Genomic DNA, 20,935 nt, shown 5'->3' on the forward strand with positions numbered 1-20,935 from the left:
AAGTCCAACCTCGCTTCCGCCTACAGGTTCGAAATAGTTATTTCCGGGATTTTGAAAAGCATTAAATATTTGTATTTTGTTCCAAAGTCCGAGTTGATGAATTACCTGTTTGGGAGGGGAGGGGAGGGGTCGCTGTTTGTATGACGAGACAACGGACGAATGGCACAACTGAGCATCGCCAGTAATATTCTCGATCGGAAAACAGGAAGTTTGGTAATTTGAGAACAAAATGCTGTTTTCACTTGCTACAGCTGTGTCTGGCTCGTGTATGCAGACACATTCAATAAAGAGTGATGCAATACAGGAAAAACAGACATAAAAATTTTCTCTTTTTAATACTTTTGGGAATGTAGTGACAGGTCTGGAATTTTTCGTTTTAATTATATTATGTTTCTATGATTAATCATTGTTCGTAGCTTTTGACCTCCGCGTTCTTATTGCGTACCAAACATACCAAATTAACAAAAGTCAAACCGCGTCTGAAACAAACGAATCACTTAAAGAACGGGAACTGCCCAAAATGGCGGAGCCGCAAAGTAAAGCGGATCGAGAACTGCATCGTGTTGCTGTCTCAAGCGAAATGCCGCTCACCGCGTCCGAGGAAAAGGGAGATGACAGTTGTCCAGGAGAAGGGCAGGATTTAGGGAGCAGGGAGATTTGGTCAAGAAAGCTAGATTTCTTATTGTCCTGTATAGGTTACGCCGTGGGTCTTGGCAATGTATGGCGATTTCCCTACCTATGTTATAAAGGTGGTGGAGGTATGTTTTTCTTTCGCTCGGTTGTGTTGTAAACCTTTTTATCCTTTGATATGGAGAAGGTCAGGCTATAAAAAAAACTAACTCGATTGCTGAGAAAGCGACGACGCCAGCGCATTAAACTTATGGCGCAGAACTCACTTCAGAAGTTAGTACTTGAAAAATGAGTAGGTACAATTCATGCTTACTTTATCGTTAATTTCGTGTCCCTTTCCATGCGTTCGGCGTACTGCTTTATCATGTTAGTGATAGAAATTACGCACTGTGCTCGTAGTGCAGTACAAATATCTCACCAAAACAAAGTATCAAGAGCCACATATGTCACCGCCTAAAAACACTAATCACAAGCGATATATGTATGATGTTCACGCATGAACCAAGCCTGCGTGGTCGACGTTCAGAAGGGGTAAAGAGGGCAGTGAATTCGAGTGTAAAAGTGCATTGTTGGGATCTACAAATATCGCATTCAGGGGCGGTTGCGATTGAATCCCGCTCTTTTCTTTGTTTCACGCCCGCTGCGTCGACGGTTTATAAAACCTTTTCTCGATCAAAAAATTACCTTTTAAGAAAACAAACACTACAAAGGTAAGTGGCTGCTTTAAGTGTATTAAACACTTTGCGAGTTTGGTTTAAAAGCAATTTAATTTGACCGTTAATGTTTTTCTATAGCGGAAACTTGCCAGACTTGCAAGAGGGTAGACAACCTTTTTAACCTTAGAGACGAATTGTGAATTATGCTCGGAAACCCAAGCTTGATTTGCTCGATTTTCACTTCCGCTCGTTCTCTTAATCACTCTTAATCCGATTCATTTGGGTCGCATAAAAATGCAAAAACTGATTGTGATCGCTAAATGCAGTAAACAAGTCCAGAGGACCGCTAAATAACGTAGTTGATATCTATTAAAAGGAACCGGAAATTACTAGCGAGATCAATACATGACGTTTCGGCGACGACATATCACCATTATCAAATGTAAAATTATTATAAGTTCAGTGACTTTGTGTAAAGAAAGGAAAGTGTGAAACTAAATTAGAATAAGAATGAGGTGAAGTAAAATAAAACAACATTCAAAATTATTTGAGCTGGAATGGAGTCTTTTTAAGTGTTCAGAGTCGCATTTTTTCCTCGTGAAAAGCATCTCATGAATGAGGCACTCAAACTTTCCGCGGCATTTCCTTAGGATGGCAAATTGCTCGTGAAGATTGTTCCGTGTTTGATTGTGTTCGTCCTGAAGATGTTTACCGATGACGGAATATTTATGCTCCTCAGTGCGAAGGTGGAGGTGACGGTTCGTGTAGCCCTATATAATTCGCATCACAAGAATTACATAGTCAAACAAAACGCATTGTTGGTTTACCGGTGAGGGCTTTGTTTCCGTGACTTTTAAATCTCCCGAGATTCTCCTACTTGTGAAGACTAGTTGTAGTACACGGTCGATTTTCTTTCCAAAGTCCGGCTTAGCTGTCTGCTCACGGTGTCGGCGGATTTCTGGTCTTTGAAAGGCAAGATGATTCGTACCGGGCTGTCGATTAGCTCAATTCGGTTTTGGTTCAACATGGCTCTGATAATGGCGTAGAAACCCTTTTTTGGTCTATTTTGTGTAGACACAGGTGCTGAGGATTGCTGCTTCCATTGTAAATTGGATTGCTGAGTGTGCATCATTCTGAAATGAAAAGAAATCAGTAGCAGCGGCAAGGTCGGGTACTAGAGCGAAGGTATTGTCGACGTATCTTCTGTAGAAATCGGGAAGCTTGTTTTCACGTGCAAGTTTCTCCTCAATGGAGCACATAAAGGTGTTAGCCATTAGTGGTCCTAATGGTGAGCCCATGGCAACGCCGTCTATTTGCTTGTACAAATCACCGTTAAACTGGAAGAGTTAGTCTATAGTTGCGATTGTAAGCAGCTTGTCGAGGTCGCCCTCACAAATGTTAAGGTCGTGTGTGTTGTTAAGCCAGTTCCCATTGAGTGCTTTCTTCGCTAAAATCTGAATAGTTTCTTCAAGAGGTACGTTAGTGAAAAGGGCTGTGGCGACAGATATAAACGATCGCTTATGAGAACTATGTTGATCGCGCCGACCGCTTGTCATCCTCACCGGATCCTTCCTCAAAAGAATGTCAGGATCTGAAAACAATGTTTCTGAAACTGAAAAATCCTGGGAAGCTTATTGATTCTATGTTCAAGAGATTCCACGCTTCCCAAGACCAGAACGTTGAACACTCAAAAAGACTTCACTCCGGCTAAACTGCTCATTTAATTATGAAGATTCTTTTGTTATACATCACCTCATTTTTATTCTAATTTAGTTTCACACTTTCCTTTTTTTACACAACATCACTTAACTTATAATAATTATACAGTTGATAATGGAGACATGTCGTCGCCGAAATGTCATGTTTTATCTCGTTACTTTTTATTATGAAATGTTAATCTTTCGTTATCAGAACCGGAAATTGTTGACCATTATTTGTAACATCCGTGGAATGTTTCCCGAACCGTTCAGCCTGGCTGGGCTCTGCCTCAGCGTTTTCTTTCGATTTCCACAGGGCGGAGTGCTACTATGCGAATCAAACATATTTCTTACCTTGCCTCTTTTAATAGAAAAATAGCAATAGTACGGTCAACAAAGGATGGTCGTTTGCGTATCTTCCGTGCCACACGGAAGTATGAAAGCGTGTTTCAGTCTGTGTTAGTGATATAAGTATATAGTTTCAAAACATTTTTAGATAGCGACGCCGTTGTTGTGGCTGGGTCACACTAGAAAGTGGCACGCTGTCAACCACCAACGTTGATCTCAATATCATTTTCGTTTAACGATTCGTCGGCTGTAGTGTTGTTCTCAGCCAAATTGATATTTTGCCTACGAGAACTGAGTAGCAACCAGACGGCTTTGGAGACTACGGATAAACATTTCCTTAAGGAAACGGGAGAGGAGACTATTGGGGTATTGAGCTATGTAAATCGGGAGAGGGAAGCAACATTGTGCCACCCTCCTCCCCCCTCAGAAACTCGGTCAATGAAAATTTATGGATGACGAACACACTTAGAATCATAGACAATAAATACATGTGCCTGACATGTGCTGACTTGATAATCATTCAAATAGATGTATTTATATCACGAAACAGTCACCAATTTGCCTCTTAAATATTATCACCTGAACTGTACTACAAATAAAATGACGCTTATTTTGGACTTTTACTTTGGTTTTTCGTAAATTTTTTCGAGGAGTTCAACAACAGGGCGAATTCGCAAGGACGCCGCAGCGAAATCATGAATGATGCCTTTTTCTTCCAAGAAAGGGTGTAAAGATAATATCTTCACGGTATCTTGGACGAATGACAATGAAAAGTGATTAATGTGTGAAGTTTGGGTCTAAAGATCGTATTGTTTGAAACAGCCATGCGCCCCTTTTTGCAACTTTCCACGCTAGTGAAAGAAAGCGACTGGGTAAACCTATACAACCCTCTTGATCAAGTAGAATACAGTTTCTTTGTCATGATAACAATATTTTTCTTAACTTCGCTGCTGTGTTATGGCTATACTAAGGAAAGGAGCCAATGTCTACAAACTTATCAGTGGTAAACCGGTTTAACTGGAATTAAATAGCCCTTTTGTAAACTGGAAGTTTCCTGTTTTGAACTCACGCCGCGTCGTGAGTGAGTATTTTCTTTCGCGGTTGTAACATCATCGTAATAACTCCAACCAATCAGCAACGAGGAACCTTTCCGTCTGGAGTTAGTCTTCATAATAAATGTTCACATTTCTCTCCGTTGAGCGCAAAAGTTAAAAAATTTCAAAGCTGTCTGACCCGGCAACCTCTGAATTTCTGAGAATTCATGCCCCTAAACATGTTTGCGAATGTTGTCTTCAGAAAAACTCTTTCAGGAGATTATTAAAATCTGATCAGAACGGTCAGACTCAAAACTGATCAGACTCGGAAATTCTGGAAATATTTCAACTCTGATCAAAAATCTTGTATTCCCCTCGAGAGGGAATACACGAGAGAGGCCTTTCACGATCCGAGTTGCAGTTGAATAACGAAAACCGGCAAATTTCATGATAACATGAATGGAATGTTTTTAATAATAACTTTACTATGCAACCCTTTGTCTCGTGGTCAAAATAATTATGCAGTTTCCAAAGACCAGTGATCCGTAATATCGAGCACGCGGATATACCGCCCAGTCTGAGCAGTGTTAGAAGCAACGAGTTTAAGCGTTGAACGGCTTGCCATGGCGAACAAAGGGGTCGAGTTATACCCAGTTGGCTATGATAGCCGCGCAGGTTTGGCAGATTCCGAGATCAGGCAAAGTAAGGCAAGTTTGGGTAACAATGGAGAGCCAGAAGTTGAATACGTAGAAGAACGAGAGACTTGGGGGAGAAAGCTGGATTTTTTGCTTTCGTGCATCGGATACGCCGTCGGTCTAGGAAACGTTTGGCGCTTTCCTTATCTTTGTTACAACAACGGTGGAGGTAAATGACATTGTGTGTGTCGAGTCGTTCTACGTACTACGCCATTTAATACTACAAACAAGTTATGCATAATGAGCAACAGAAGTACTTCACGCCTTCTTGTTAACTTTTTATGGGTAGTGCATCGCTGAGCACTGAGTTTATAGAAAAAATATCTCTTTTATTTCGAATAGAAAATTTTCTAGCAATCGGAAGCGTGCTAATTCCGTTCTGAAGTCGCCGGTACACAGAGCAAATCCAAGGAAGCGCGGGAACGTAGCGTGACCTAGTCGACAGATCTCGAGAGTGAATCAATCAATTGAAGGAACCGTCATATAATCCGCCAGCTAAAGATATGAACGACTTGCCAGTGCCTTTTCAATTGCTTGCTGTTCAGAAAATTCGATCTTACAGAGTTAAACGCAAAATGGAATTCTGTTTTAGGAAACCCAAGGCTTAGACGAACAACCTTAAATTTGCATAATTATTCAAACTCACATCTTTTTGTTTTAATCTGCTGTTCAAAGTCCTGTACAATTAGATATTGATCGACTAGTTCTTCCCAAAACGGATACATATGAAACCCTTTTTTTATATGAAATTAGACACGCTGATATTAAATTCTAAAGAGTAACCCGACATTGCAAAGTCCTTTCGGTCGTTCAACTGTGTATTGGCGCCACTATTGTACTGAACGCGAACCATCGTCATCTGTTGCTCACGTGAATAATTTTAAGGAAGGATGAGTATCCAGTTTCATAAAAAGACTCTAACCTTATTCATACACATTTAGTTACTAGACTACTCACAGTTATCTTTGTCTCTACAACTGCACAACCGGCATAAGATTCGTAACATTATGCAATGGCCTTGAACTCGACTACTCGATGACATAACTTATCTGAACACTTCGAGTCTTAAAAAAAGATTTCCTGTTTACCAGCGTGAGGTAGTAAGGAAATCTCATTTCATTTTATTTCAATTGACAATGAAAAGTCGCAATGATATCGCGTTGTGAAATCGCTCATCGAACCGAAATTATTGAATAAAGCTCCTTTGTTCTTGAACAAGGCCTTACACAAAGACACTTAAATTTGTCATCAAACATATTCCTTTCGGAACAAACAAATATTTCAAAACGAAATGACGATTTCAGTTTATTTAAATGCCATAAATGTTTTCTAAAATGGCTGTGTCATGCAATTTTCTAAGCAACCAATACTTAGAATAGATGGAATGTGTAGTTTCGTCAACAGAAAAGTATCCTGCAGAAATCCTGAAGTACAAAAGAGACAAGTCGAAAATAATTGAAACAAATCTTTCGTTGTTCTTTTGCTTCTCGTTGCAAATTTCTACAAATCTTGCAAATCTGTTCATCGACTGTTATTCTCTGTTCTTCCGAGTGCTCGAATCGCACGTGGTTAATTACAACCAAGTGCTCAACAATACCGGTTTATAACTTAAGTGCGCCGTCGAATTTACATTTTGAAACCTAGTTACCATATCATTATCCTAAGAATCAAATAACCATGACGTGGCGGATCAGTCAGTATCTGTCACCTAAGGGGGAGGGGGAAGGATTCTAGGGGGTATCGGATGGCGATCACGGCGAACGGGAGTGGAGGAGGTCAGTAGTCATCAATAGAGTGTAAAAGGGGAACTATAGATACTTGATAATGTGGGGGTATTAATAATATTACAGAGCATTATAGGTAAGGAAAATTTGATCGTGACACGGCAAAAATCATCCGTCCCCTCCCCCCCATAACGCCTCCCCCCCCGACCCGCCGCGCCCTGCGGCGATAAATATCTACAGGTTCCTAAATCTTTCCAAGAACCGAGCCTCACGCCGTTAAGTATGGTCATTCATTTATCACGAGCGCTGCATAAGGAAAAAGCTGATTTTCTCATGATAATTTAAAATCTGAAGCTCCGAGGGAATCCTCCGTGAGAAATCAGACGCCATCGTTATCGGACACTCGAGAATGTTAAGAACATATTTCTAATTCTTAGTATTGTGTTTATTAACGGCAGCTGGGAGTAACGAAGCGTAGTCTATTTCAGCTTTCCCTCTTAATTTTTGCTTTTAAAATTTTTGCTCGCAGTTTCACTTGTTTGTAAATTAATAAAAATCTGATGGGCCATAATGTAACTGTTTAAAAGAATAAGGTTAAAGCTTAAGAGATTTTTTTTTTCACAACTTTTAACTCGATGAATTTCTCTTTTTTGGCTTGTTCAGCTTCCTTCCTGATTCCTTACGTGATTTTCTTGGTGTTTTGTGGAATTCCCATTTTCTACCTGGAGGTCGCCCTCGGTCAGTATACCCAACAAGGCGTGGTCGGTGCCTGGGCAGCCTATGTTCCCTTCTTGGGAGGTAAGATTTATACTACTTGTTTTGCTTCATTAATCATGGAGTGTATAAGGATTATTAATATGGTTGAAATAGTAAAAGTCAATACATACTCTGCGATGACACAAGTTATGGACGTTGACTTACAGATGTTTTTCTCATATCCAACTTCCAAGTATAAAATATTGAACGCCAACTGTGTTGTAACGGTCTTAATTTCTGAAGCCGCTTTAACACAGCTAAAACGAAGGGAACAGAGAAGGGATATGTATCGTAAATGGCTGATTACAAATGGAAATTTCACCAACAGTTGTGCTTTTCTAATGGAGACTTGTTCAATTCGTGTTCTTCCCAGAAAATGAAACGTTGTCTGCGAACCTTATTGAGGGAGTGTTTAAAGTCATTTTTAAAAGGGGGTTACACACTATGTCTTACTTTTGTTTAATCCTTACAAATTTCATGTACAATTCCTAATTTTGTTTAGCCTCTTTCAGGCTCACGGTTAATTGACGACTGCGACCGTCATTTTTCGTTTGTTCGCTCCTTCGCTCGTCTACTCTGAAGGAGAGCTAGGAATTGGCTAAGTGTGGTGAATTCTTAAACATCCGAGTAAAAACAAGAAAATAATGAGAAAATTATAACTTCAAGTTTTCCTTTTGTGTAAAGGTTAACTTTCCTGTGTCCCAAAAACGACGTAAATTATCATGACATCATCTTACTTCAGGTATAGGCCTTGGCATGGTTATCATCACCTTTTTGTGCAGCGTGTATTACAATGTCATCTTGGCGTGGACATTTTACTACCTGTTTGCATCATTCCAAAAGCATCTACCGTGGGAAAATTGTGGAAATAACTGGAACACTGGCTTGTGTCAGTAAGTGAAATCTGAATTTACACTTTCTTTTGCATGCACGTGGGCCCAAATCTCTACACAAACAATTCAGTACGGTGATGTTGCATTCATAGACATATAATCTATCCAATAAATCTATTGAACAGGGAAGTAACATCTTTTATGCTCGGTTACTCTCCACCTTTTCTTTCATTCTATGAGTGGAGTAAAACTTTAGGCAAGATCAAAAAGAGGACTTCCTTTTTTTGCATATGTCATTTGTGGAGCGCCAACGAATTCTACATAATGATTGTCACAATAACTACATACAGTGAACGAAGTCTTTATGTATAAAATTATTAATTCATGCACTTAATATCTTATTTAAGGACAAACCGCTCAGCTTCCTGTGGTAAAGACGATTGTGGGTGGGTCTCCCCAGAAGAAGAATATTTTAAGTAAGTATCATTACCTGAATCAGCTTGATCCAAAAACGAAGCATACACGTTTGTCATAAGTTTGAATCAACAAGCATCAAACGGTTCTATAACTAAACACCTCCGTACACCAAGTGATGTTTAACATTACTCTAAAGTCTGAGTGCAAGGTAATTTTGCAGCCAGATGCCAGAAACAAGTCAGTCTTAACTCTTTCCACCCTAACATCGATATGCCTTTTCTTCAAGCTGTTCTCTATGTATTTCCTGAGGTGCCCACAAGGAGAATTTGCTTAAAAATAGAGCTTACTTAGTTTGTGATTCAGGGGTGCATAAGGCTAATAGCCATACAGTTTACAAAATAATTTAGATTGTTCTCTCTCATTATTAATACATGGCTTGCGATATTTGTCTTTAGCATATTGTAAACATCTCACGGACCGTTGAATTATTGATTCAAGGAACAGAAAATCAGTTGATCTGTCGATCGAGGTTGAAGGAGAAATGTTTCCCACGAGGGTAGCCCCTCACTAAAACTAAATGATGTGGTACTACAAACTAAGCTTTATCTTAATAAATTGCGAGTTTGTGTCAATTTTTCTTTAAGCATAAAAGTCCTTCAACTAAGTGAAGGTATCCATGCTGCTGGTGAAGTGAGGTTTGAACTCGCCATGTGTCTTCTCCTGGGATGGATCGTTGTTTACTTCTGTGTCTGGAAGGGAATAAAGTCTGCTGGAAAGGTGTCTGTTTGAATCTTTTAATCCTGTTTGTTAAGTGACTTCGTCTCAGGACTTTCTCTCGTATCATAACATGTCAAGGAGTGTTGCTGAATCAAATTGTTACTCCTCATTCTAGACGAAGGGAAAATCTTCTAAGTGCCAGTGAAGATTAAAAATACATTGCAAGACAACTGGGAAAACGAATTGCAGTTTTTATTAGCTCTGCATTTGATTAGTTAAACAGAGGGCCCACATTTCGGAACCAACCAAGAGCGTGGAGAAGCAGACCCGATGTAATCGCAGTTGAAATCACCCACCAATTAGAACTCAAGTATCTGTCTGTTTCCTTTCCTCCAGGTTGTTTATTTCACAGCCACGTTTCCATATGTGGTTTTGTTTATTCTGCTTATTCGCGGAGCCACCTTGGAAGGTGCAGCCAAGGGGGTTGAATTCTATCTGAAACCCAACATGACAAGACTGAGCGATCCGCAGGTAATGTGACAAATAACTTGTCGTGAATGTGGAACTTTTTTTCACAGGACCCTTACTAGCGTCAAGTAGTATCTGTCTTATACAATATAAGGTTTCACAAAATCGGTCTAAATTTTTTGGTCAGTTACAGCGTTAGCCATACACACGCATGATAAAGGAAGATTTTTTAAAATTAAATTCGATTGCGAGTACTGTTAAAGACAAAGAGGGAGCCTTTGTCTTATTTGATTTTGTAATTCAATGTCGCTTCAACATTCCATATTAACAAATCTGGCCCTGCATATTGCGTTTAAGAACTGGACATCAGCAATATAATAAAATCTATAATAGAAATTCTTGAATCGTGCGCCTCATAAACATTTTCATTTAGGTCAAGGAAAGCATAAATTTTTGTGTCCTCATCGTCTGAAAACAGGTTCATTTTCAAAGACAATATAGGAAGACCAGATAGGCACTTGAGCTGGTGTTGGTGGTGTTCAGGTTTCACCAGAATTCAATCAGACACCTGTTCTTAAGATCGGTGTTTGAGCTACACTTTCTGATCAGTTACACGGTTATTGTCAAAGGTGTGGGTGTCGGCCGCTGGTCAGATCTTCTTCTCATTGAGTGTTGGATTTGGCGGGCTCATAACATATGGCAGCTACAACAAATTTAAGAACAACTGTGAGAAGTAAGTGAACCACATGTCCTGTCCAGTTTCGTTCCACATTTTAACTCTCTTCAGTCTGTATTGCTTAAAACATTGTTCGCCTTGTAAGGAAATCTAGAGGGAGATCAACTCTTCTTCCTTCCCCCCCCCCCTCCCCCCCCCCCCCTTAGTAATGTTTTTTCTTGCATGTGACAAATCAATTCCCTCCAACGGCAATAAAATCCTCGGCTTAATTGTTCAATCGGTTAATTGTTCAAAGCGGGAAATATTATTAGCTCTTTCTTTGCCATACATTGCCTATAGTTTTAGTTCTGAGAATTTGGTAGTGGATCAAATAATAATCCCCTAATTGACATTCACATCACTTGTCTGCTCGATATTGTATTGATATTGTGTGAAGAAACTATGTCTTGATCACAGTGAAAGGGTTAGAGGTTATTAGAGAATGCCAATAACTCTTGTTTACTTGATTAAACCCCGTAAATCGTTAAAAGATAACGCGTTATTGTAACCTTCGAATCCTCATGCCTCTTCTACAGAGACACGCTTATTGTGTCCCTTATCAACTGTGGTACAAGCCTTTTTGCTGGCTTTGTCATATTCACCATGATGGGTTACATGGCACATGTCCTTCAAACAACTGTTGGAAAAGTCGTCAAAGGAGGTACGTTTTGAGGAGATTGAAATTAAAACGGTTGAAGAGAGTTGACTTTATTTGTCAATGAACGATTCTAGTGCTGTTAAGCAATTTCCTTAGAGTTTATTGATATTTTTATCACCCCAACGGTCAGTGAAACCGTGAACTCTTCGCACCCAAAGTTCATCGTGACTTAAATTCGCTTCACGTTGAGAGGAACTTGGCTACCTGGAATTAGAACAGTAGCCTAAAAGAATGTTTCGGGCTGGAAACCTATGACTCAAATATCAACGTAGTAATGTGAGTCGTTAAAACTGTAGTAGCAAGGTAACGCGTTAACAAACGGAACTGAAAGTGTGCCGCGACTGTCTAAAAAGTCCAAAATTAAAACTGTGACGGAACGCAGGAATGTTTTAAAACTGCAAGATTACTTAATTTTATTTTTTCTCCACTTGTTCATTTTTTTGCTACGCAGGGCCCGGTTTGGCATTCATAGCCTACCCTGAAGGAATCAAGCAGATGCCTGCATCACCTTTCTGGGCCTTTATTTTCTTTTTTATGTTGTTCAATCTTGGACTGGACAGTCAGGTAAGTGTTTCTTGTCATGCATGCTGATCTAGATTTGAATTGTTTAACTATTCCCTGCACCTTTGTCGGTCAGTATTCCGGCAGTTTCCTTGGATAATTTGTGTCTCTCAGTAAACTAAAATCGCTGGTTATTTTATAATCGACTGTCTGTCTGACTGTCTTAGTGACTGGCTCGTTTCTAAACTATGTTCGGGATAAAACTAACCATAGGCATCATTTCTTTTCTTGATCCATAGCAGTGTAATTGGGGTTAAATTTTCAGAGGCCAGGGCATTTTTCAGTGATAGAGTTTTTTTAATGCCTCTCTGTTTCGATTGCAACACAGTTTGTCGGTGTAGAAACGGTCACAACAGTGCTGGCAGACTGGAGACCAGGCTTCCGTCGCTATAAATCCGTCATTACACTGGGTTTCTGTATCGTGTGCTACCTACTCGGACTTGCTCACGTGACTCAGGTAAGCGACGTGATGTGGCTTTTAAACTGGTAACGGTTATGATCTTGGACCAAGTTAAGTGATGGTCGATACACTTGTAGACAAAATTTTCAATGCGGGCGTGCACTGAGACGACCGCCTTCAAGGGGGTCCCCATGGGGAGACTGGGGCGGAAGTGTCTCAAAAGCTTGCCTCAGACTGTTCCTTGAGCCATTTTAGTGTTCTAGGGACCATTTGTTATTCATCGCTTTTTTTCTTTTTTTTTTTTTGGGGAGGGGGGGTCGGATAATGTTTAGGGATCACTTGGTTTTGGGGGAAAGGGGGTACTATAGAATATAACTGCCAGTGAGGGGCGGGGCGGGGGGTAATCAACATACTACAAAGCCTTGGGGAGGATCAGGTTAATCTCATTGTGATACAAACAAAATCCTCCAGCGCCCTTCCCCCCTCCCCTTAGTAAACGATGACCGGTCCCTGATGCAGAAACAAGAGATATTTCTCACCTCTAAATTTTGAATCAAAACTTTAGACTAGACAGCAAAACCGCCGTTGCTACATAGAAAACGAATGCATTTGGTATTCGAGAATTACTGCCACTAATCTTTTTTGTTTCTTGTTTTAATTTTTTTTTTCCAGGGTGGCATGTACGTGTTTCAAATGTTTGACTATCAGGCAGGAGGGATATCCCTTGTGTTGATAGCCTTCATGGAGGCCGTAGGCATAGGATGGTTCTACGGTAAGAGCCGGATGCTTCTCTGCTCACTTCACAGTAGTAGCTATTAAAAGCTTCCACCGCTGGTAATCCCCAATTGCTATCCTCTATTACAACCTCTCGACTTTCTTCAATGAGAAGCTGAGCAAGTCAATTTTTTTAAGGCTTCCGTTGCTTTTGTTGGCTCTAATTACTTGCTCTTTTTTCTAGCTTTTATTGTTTGGGAACACAGACAATTCCACGAGTAGAATTACGAATACGTTCATAATATCACTCGTTTCACAACACTCGCAAATATTTTACGCGTACGGTTAAAGGTAAAGCGAAAAAAATTAAATAAATCGTTACCTTTGCTTGCTTGTGTATGTTTCCTACAAGTTCTGTGAGGCATTCCAGAATAAAAAAAAAAACAAATGAAGGTCAGTGAGGGCATTCATGTACCTCAACAGTTGGTTCTCAACAACAACAGCGAAAGAAAACGTGCTTATGCGATCCAGCGGGACTATGTGGCCCACGTGGTAAATCAACTCAACGCTGATGTCCCTAAACATTTTTTTAAATTTTTTTTTTCTTTTTTCTTTTTTGCAATGTAACTTTTCCCTCTTGTTTTCAGGTATCGAGCAATTTTGCACTGATATCGAGAATATGATCGGCCACCGTCCCAACATGTACTTTCGTCTTTGCTGGAAATTCATCTCCCCTCTGATCATCTTCGTAAGCATTTTACATTCGTTACGATTTTTTCAGAGTAACTATGCATTTCAAGTGTGTTGAAAACCGAGTTGGTATGAATGCATTGAAAACGAATGATTTAAATCGCCATGGCGATCGGGTTGAAGAGAATCCAGTCCTTGTTCAGGCTGAACATATATTTGCGGCCTGCTTGTTTTACTGGGGTTTTGCTGTGACAGGTCTCATCTACACTTTAAAGGGGTAATATTCATCATATCTTGTTGTTAACACATTTCAGGTCATCTTCGTCTGGTTCTGTGTGGACTGGACAGGCATATCTTACAACGGCAAGCAATATCCCGGATGGGCCGAATTCTTAGGCTGGATGTTGTGTATATCGGCCGTTTTGTGTGTCCCTGGATATGCCTTCTATCGGTGGTGGATACTACCCGAGGGAACTGCTTACGAGGTAAAAATGATGTTTCCATTAAACTTCCCTCTCCCCCTCCCCATCAAAAACATCAATAAATCGGTTAGGGACTCAAGGGTCGTTTCTGGTTATTGTTGTTGTGACTACTGAGCAGATGTTGTTTTTGTTTATGTGTTTGTTGACAGTATTGTTCTTTTTTTTCGCTGCTTGTGTTGTTAGTTCTTCTTATGCCAAGACAGCTTGAATACTGATTTTAAATTTATTGGCTTTTGTCGGTTCAGTAAAATGATAAACGGTTGTTAAGTCTACTAAATCATTCCAGTCACCCCAAAAATCCCCCTACCAATATGATGCCTGAAAAAAAATTTGTTGCGTTCTTCACAAACTCAGCAACGCAACGTCTTCTTTTTCAGCGTTTCCGCACAATTCTCCAACCTGATCAAGCAGTCATGGACAAGATCGCACGAAGAAACAACATCAAACGAAATCAGTAAGTTTGTTTGACTGACATGAAGAAAAATAAGAAAAGTTTTCAGTCTGCGAGATCATTCCATTTTCTAGTATTTAAAAGAAGGTACATCTCAGTCAATAGAGAGTTCACAGATCGGGAATAACGGCATCCTTAATTTCTTTATTTATTATTTTTTGTATCCATAAAATAATTCATTCATTCATTCATTTACTTTGGTTAATTTCCGAAACCGAGGTGGCTAGTGATAGATATTTCCCGAGCCGCGACGCAGCGATGTAAATTTACACCGTGAGCGCTAACCACCGACACTGAGGTGAATAACTGGAAAAAATTAAGCAACGTAAAAAAATATACTAAAACGGTGAGATAAAAAAGCACCAAAGACGATTCTAACTCGTTTATTCCTGCTAAAAGTACGATTACAATATTTTCATTCATGATATCTTGTTTTCGGGCGCAAATCCCGTGCACGTTGTTTGGTGGTGAATATCAAAGGTTATTGGGAGTTAAAGTACTCAATCAGAGCGTGCTTTCGTTGCTATACACTGCTTTAATATATACCAAATGTCTATATCCATTTTACCTTTTCGTTTGTTCAATTTTCTGATTGTTTTCGTTTATATGTGATCTTTTGACTGAGTATTTCCAACTTTGCCTTGCAGGTATACTTACTACCTGTAATACAAGACGGAGCTTTAAACATGGAACTTCAGTTTAATCATATAATCGAGTTACTATTTTACCGCATAATTAATCACTACCTCTTAATACTGCTAGTTCATGCCCTGTATTTCTTTTAATTAAATATATGCCTTTTCTTCAGATTGCCAAAAGTATATTTACATCACAATCGGCCTGAAATTTTGGCTTAAAACTAACACCTAAGGTAAAACCTTAACTAACGCTAAAACCTTAACCTAACGTTAAGGACTTAATTTCTCTTATGATTGGGAGGGTCTAAGGTATGTACCAGTTATTTTGTATCTTTCTTTTAAAAAGCTACCGCAGAAAATTTAAGTTGTGTGAAATAGGAATTAAATAGTGTCTTCCCTGTAACTCTAATCGAGCAGAGCTCAATCCAGCCGAAAGGAAATGGTGGTGGTAATGACCATATGTGCAGTGGGGACAATAATTTCTTCCAAGAAGGTTAATTAAGTTGATATTATTTTATTGGTATTGACGCACGCACGCCTTCATGTATTTTTTTCGAAGCTTTTCTGTAGTTTTTAGGTGTCAGAATTTTTGTTATTCAGCTTTTCTCTATATCGCAAGATTGTGTTCAGTAAGGCTTCAAAGAACCGTTGTAGTCAAGGGCTGAAAAAATGAGATAAGATTAAGTTATAGGATTGCTTAAGCTGGAATGTAATCATTTAAACTTTAGGAACGATTTTCGTGGATAATGTGATTTGGGTCTTGAGTGTTTTTCCCTAAATTCGACGTCACGTTTTGGTTCTTATTTATTAATGAGATGCTTTGTAAAACGTGTTAAAGTTTCACGATTTTTCGATCGATGCTTATTAACTTCATAAGAGGAGAACATCCTGAGAGAGAAGTGTTTACTGAGAGAGACCATTCCATTGCTGGTTCTGAGAATGTAGAGTGGCCACAGAAAATCCCAGCGGTCAAAACTCTCCATTTAGTGCAGAGAATTCAACCCCTTGAATTTAAGAGCGAAAATTCCACTGTTAGGTCCTGGATCGGGTTTGTTTCGCGCTTGAAATTCCAAATTGCCCGAACCTGATAATGATGAAGTCATCGGTAATATATTTACCAAGTGGCCATTTTGATTTTCAAAACCCAATTTCGTTGACCTCAGTAAAACACAGGCTCATTTTAGGTTGTAGAATAATTATCCGTTTAATAACATCCGCAAGAGTACAGATTTGCACAGTAGGCTCAGTATTACTCTCAGTTACAGCTAATGTAATTTAAAAGCAAATAAAAATGGGATTAGATGGCTTTCATTTTCTAATGCTCCATAATGATAATAGTGACCAAAGGGGTTGGTTCCCAGGCTCACAGCGGACGGAAGTTGAAGTGACAAAGAGACGAAATAAGATTTCTCGTGGACATGACGTTTGCCCATGACAGGAATTTCCTCCTAAACGCCCCATCCCCTAAAAAAAATGATGTTTCGTTTTGTTTTTGATTGAATGTGTGTTTTTCCTAAAACTTGGATGCTTGGATGTTACTGATTTCTCGGTAGAAAGGGTACCATGCAAAGCTGATAGCGGCTTGCTCAAAACCACAGTAACAAAACTCGAACGCGAACTAATACAAATAAAGCGCCTTCGTCTTTAACCAACAAAATATTCAGCGTAACCCTATACAACTTTATGGAAAGTTTAAAGTCGTTTATTGAAAACAAGCATTCGATAATGACAGATAAAACTTCTTCCTCTAACGCCTTCATTTCGAGGCTTTCTACAACAAATTTCAGCTTTATGAAGGCGTACTAACACAGCTTTTTTTTGGCTCAGCCGAGCATGCATGAATACAAAATAGTCACGCGGTCACTATTACTGCTTGCCGTTGAATCCCACTGGTCGCACTTTCATTTCCGCTCGAAACGCAGAGTGCTGAAGGCCACCCCAAGTCTTCCAGTTCACGCCGTTGGCATACGATGTCTGTGGTTCGTGAAAGTAAACGCCGTTCAAATTGGACAATAAGCAGGCGTTGTACCACCATGCTCCCATGTAGAACCGCGCACAGTTTCCCTCGGCGGACTTGTCGTTATCCCTGTCGCGGGTCGTAAATTGCATTCCGTTGTGCCAGGACAAAGAATCACCTGCGGTTCCTATAGAACAAGAGTGATTAACTTCTGGATCTCAAGAAGCTGTCGCTATATTTAAATAGATACTTTCTACTTAACTTTGCAGAGAAAGGTCTGAAGTTAGGTCACAAAACGCTCTCTTTAAAACCTTTCTTACTGTGAGGTGCAAAGTACTCAAATTAAAAAAACTACCAAAAAAAACCTTCCACCAAAAAAAAATCGTCTGGGAAAGTTTCCCATACATAACAAGTCTACGGTTTAGTGATGGAAGCTAACGGATGTGTTTATTATTTTCAATAAATGCGGCATTCTGGTCTGTTTTCTGTTACAGAAAATGACTGTGCTTGCAGCCTAACAATTTCACCGGTTTTTCACTTATTATACTCTAAAAGCATATTGTTGAAAGAAAATTAGCATCGAGCAAGAATTTTCATTATAGGTTTTTTTTACTTATTTAAACGTTGAAAATGAATGGAAATAATATATTACCATAAGCCATTCAGTAAAAATTATAATAAGCCAGTTGATCATTTCTTACTCCTTTTGGCGGTCTTATCTTACAGGTACAATTTAGCACGCTCGACACCTCTTCTTCTTAGAGGTGACTTGAGGTGTAAACATGTAGTACCTCATCCTCCGCAATGAATTTATAATCAATTAACTAATACGAATAGCACGTAGCCCTTTTAGGGGCGATACTTTGGGTACGCCCTTTCTTCTCCGAATTTTCCGTTTATTCTGTCTTCGACGATTATTTTCTCTTAAGATATCTTCTCAACTATGATTTTAGTTCTGTTCGTAAGTTTATCATAATTTTTATATTGTCAATCTCGTTTTTGTTTACCCGAACTTGATCGTTAGACTAAGAAATTTAAGGTAGAAAATCATTTGTGAAGCGTAAACATCTCGACGGTACCAACTTAGTATACGAACTCCGCTCTACGTAGCTTAACGTAATTCGCTAGTTAAGGGTAAAAGCATGACGAAAGTTAGAGATTGACAGCTCAGTAAGCGTCACCTTCATTAGCGGTGACCCACACTTTCATCGAGAGATCTGAACTAGTCCCGAGGTAATAAGTTGTATATAAGAAAGGGAAGAATAAAGAGAACTTCAACTGAACAACGTGTGTTAGAAAATATCTTCTAACAATATACACATTTATTGAAAGATAAAGCGGATTAAAACAAAGACCAACCTGTGTATGAACCCAGCCCCAAAGTATAATTCAGCTTTTCATCAGAGACAACAAAATCCTTGTACAAAGCATGCGCAGACTGAAGTTGCTTTCCAATTAAATCCACGCGTAGTACCATTCTTCCCTGATGGGTCAGTCGGTGAATGTTTTCCAGTCCCAGCCAATATTCACCTCCAGCAGAGCCAAACCCCTCTTTGTACTCATTCCATTCACGGAAAAAGTTAACCGAACCGTCAAGTCTCTTCTGAAATACTGTCCAGCCACCGCCGTCTGTGGTCTGTCGAAGAAACAAGAAAAAAAAAATGGATTCAGAAACGAACAAATTGCGCACTTCTGCCACGAAGTGCTTCTAGCACTACTGAGTATCATGGCTTTATTAACTGTGTTTCTTGATAACTATAGGGAGTAAAGATGGTTAGGTTCAGTGCGCTAGTGACTATACCAATAATATTTGAAAATCTTCCATCTTCGAGATGAAGATGACATCAGTCACTTAATAGAGTTTGAGGCTTTCGCGACCCAGATTGTGTTCCTCTCAGTCAAATATCTATCGAGCGATGATTAAGAAGTACTTTACCAATGAAGGGGATCCACCTCTTGCCTGATAGTAATTTCCTTTAATTCATACTTTTTTCTAAACTTGAGGGTGTTTTACACGAGCCCTAGCTAAGACCTCCCGTCCCCTCAGCCACACCCTTGTTGTAGGAAATATGCAATATTTGTCCTCAAAGCCTTCCCGTCATGTTAGAAAATGATGTTACGAGAGCAAATTGGTATGTCATTTCAGTCTGACATAAGTGGCCAGTGGTTGTATTCGAGAGCTTGTAAAAAATTGATCATACATCCTTCTTTGCTCCTCCTTCCAGCAAAATGCTTCCTTGGTAATATGCCTAAGTTTAAAACCCTGTCAACGCCGCTGTCTCCATCATCTCACAGATGAAATCCTGTACTAACCTGATCACAAAGACTTCCATGGTACCCTCGCCATCAGGGTCAATGGTGTACATACCGCTTTTGTGACGACCAGACTTGTAAACATCAGCACAATCACGAGGAACTAAAGGAAAAGTTATGTAAACGATCCATCTCGAGAGTCTATTCTGTCCCTTAAATTTTTACACTTAGAAGGATATGGGAAGGTTTCTCAAACTAAATATTAGAATCACGCGTGACAGTGAGAAATAAAAACCGCCTTTGGAGGGAAGTTTATACATAATCCACGTTTTTCTGTGGGCGTTTAAGCCTACCTTTAGTATTCGAACTGAACTGATACAAAAAGTAGTGGACATCAAAACAATGGGGCAACAAAGGCAGAAAGAGGAAGACGCAAAAAGTGCGTGACTGACCCTCCTCTCCCTTCACCCATCCCCTGTGTCAAGAGAAGATAATGAAAGGTGCTGACATGTCCTTCCGGCAATAGCACAAAGCAGTTATGGTTGGACCTTCCGATGAAATAATCGTGCCTACACGACCGATAAAAATGACGAGAATGTCGCGAGTGAATTTAAAAGGAGTGAATGCATTTGCGCTGTCTTGGAGTCTTTGAAACGTTTGAAACAGATGGAAAAATAAGTAATCAGTTCTTGTCAGGAGTAAGAACGATTGTATCGTTCTTTTCCTTCGTCTCAGTGGTATCGCTTCAGCGCTGAAGTATTTTACCAACCAATCTTTCACTACTCTAAACAAAGATAGTGTTTTGGGGCTTGTTTTCCTTGCTTACGCGTTGAGCCACAAAGCAGGGGTGTTTCCAGAATGCTTAGTATGTATTTTTTGTGTACACTTCGCGTGCAGTTTTTCCTACCTTGCCTTGATTCTCCGTTGCAGTTTACATTGCTAACTTGTCGGCTTAAAACAGAAATACGCCGCTCCTGTGAATCAATTTTGTCATTTAACATTCCCAGCATTGATATGATGGAGTCGAGTTTGATCTCCAAATCTGCATTAGTCACTGAGGATCTGCGAGAACGGTGTGTCTTTCTCTCATAATGGTCAAAATCTGTTCCTTGGACGATGTTGGTGATGAAAAACCCAAAGAAAACGATCAGAACAGAAACCCCTGCCATTCTAAACGTTAGAAAAATGCGACACTGCTAAACTAAGGGACGGCACTGATAATGTGAGATGAAACGCGATATTCAATGTTTCGTCGGGGTCATAGAGGTGACGATGGTCTGATGCAGCCTGGCAAACAATTCCGCTGGGGATCCCACGGGCACTTAATTCACCCGAGCACAGTTCCCTTGAAATTCTTACCCCTTACTCAAAAAAATTAGCGCAAAAAAGCGCTTTTTATTTAAGGGTTGGACCATACCAGGACGCAAAGAAACAAAAGAAA

General features: G+C 39.7%; 2 protein-coding genes across 3 annotated transcripts; one reads left to right on the forward strand and one right to left on the reverse strand.

Annotated features, from left to right (window-relative positions):
- The first annotated feature begins 487 nt into the window (after nt 1-487).
- LOC131788240 (sodium- and chloride-dependent GABA transporter 2-like) lies at nt 488-16,586 on the forward strand. Of its 2 annotated transcripts, none has more exons than XM_059105332.2 (15): nt 488-758; nt 7,448-7,582; nt 8,283-8,433; nt 8,781-8,849; nt 9,435-9,567; nt 9,904-10,038; nt 10,605-10,708; nt 11,227-11,351; nt 11,800-11,912; nt 12,238-12,366; nt 12,982-13,081; nt 13,671-13,771; nt 14,028-14,198; nt 14,573-14,649; nt 15,294-16,586. In XM_059105332.2, exons 1-15 carry the CDS (start codon nt 521-523, stop codon nt 15,310-15,312), a joined length of 1,800 nt encoding a protein of 599 aa, XP_058961315.2. In that variant the 5' UTR covers nt 488-520; the 3' UTR covers nt 15,313-16,586. The 2 variants fall into 2 exon arrangements, with proteins under 2 accessions (XP_058961315.2, XP_058961314.2); XM_059105331.2 differs by lacking the exon at nt 488-758 and adding an exon at nt 4,887-5,229.
- A 378-nt stretch (nt 16,587-16,964) lies between these two features.
- On the reverse strand, nt 16,965-20,725 carry LOC131788241 (microfibril-associated glycoprotein 4-like). The gene is made up of 4 exons (XM_066162029.1): nt 20,402-20,725; nt 19,563-19,657; nt 18,601-18,877; nt 16,965-17,428 (listed from the first exon to the last, which is right to left on the reverse strand). Exons 1-4 carry the CDS (start codon nt 20,661-20,663, stop codon nt 17,151-17,153), a joined length of 912 nt encoding a protein of 303 aa, XP_066018126.1. The 5' UTR covers nt 20,664-20,725; the 3' UTR covers nt 16,965-17,150.
- Between the last annotated feature and the right edge of the window lie 210 nt (nt 20,726-20,935).

Source organism: Pocillopora verrucosa, chromosome 1 (genome assembly GCF_036669915.1).
Source record: "Pocillopora verrucosa isolate sample1 chromosome 1, ASM3666991v2, whole genome shotgun sequence".
Classification (NCBI taxonomy): Eukaryota; Metazoa; Cnidaria; class Anthozoa; order Scleractinia; family Pocilloporidae; genus Pocillopora; species Pocillopora verrucosa.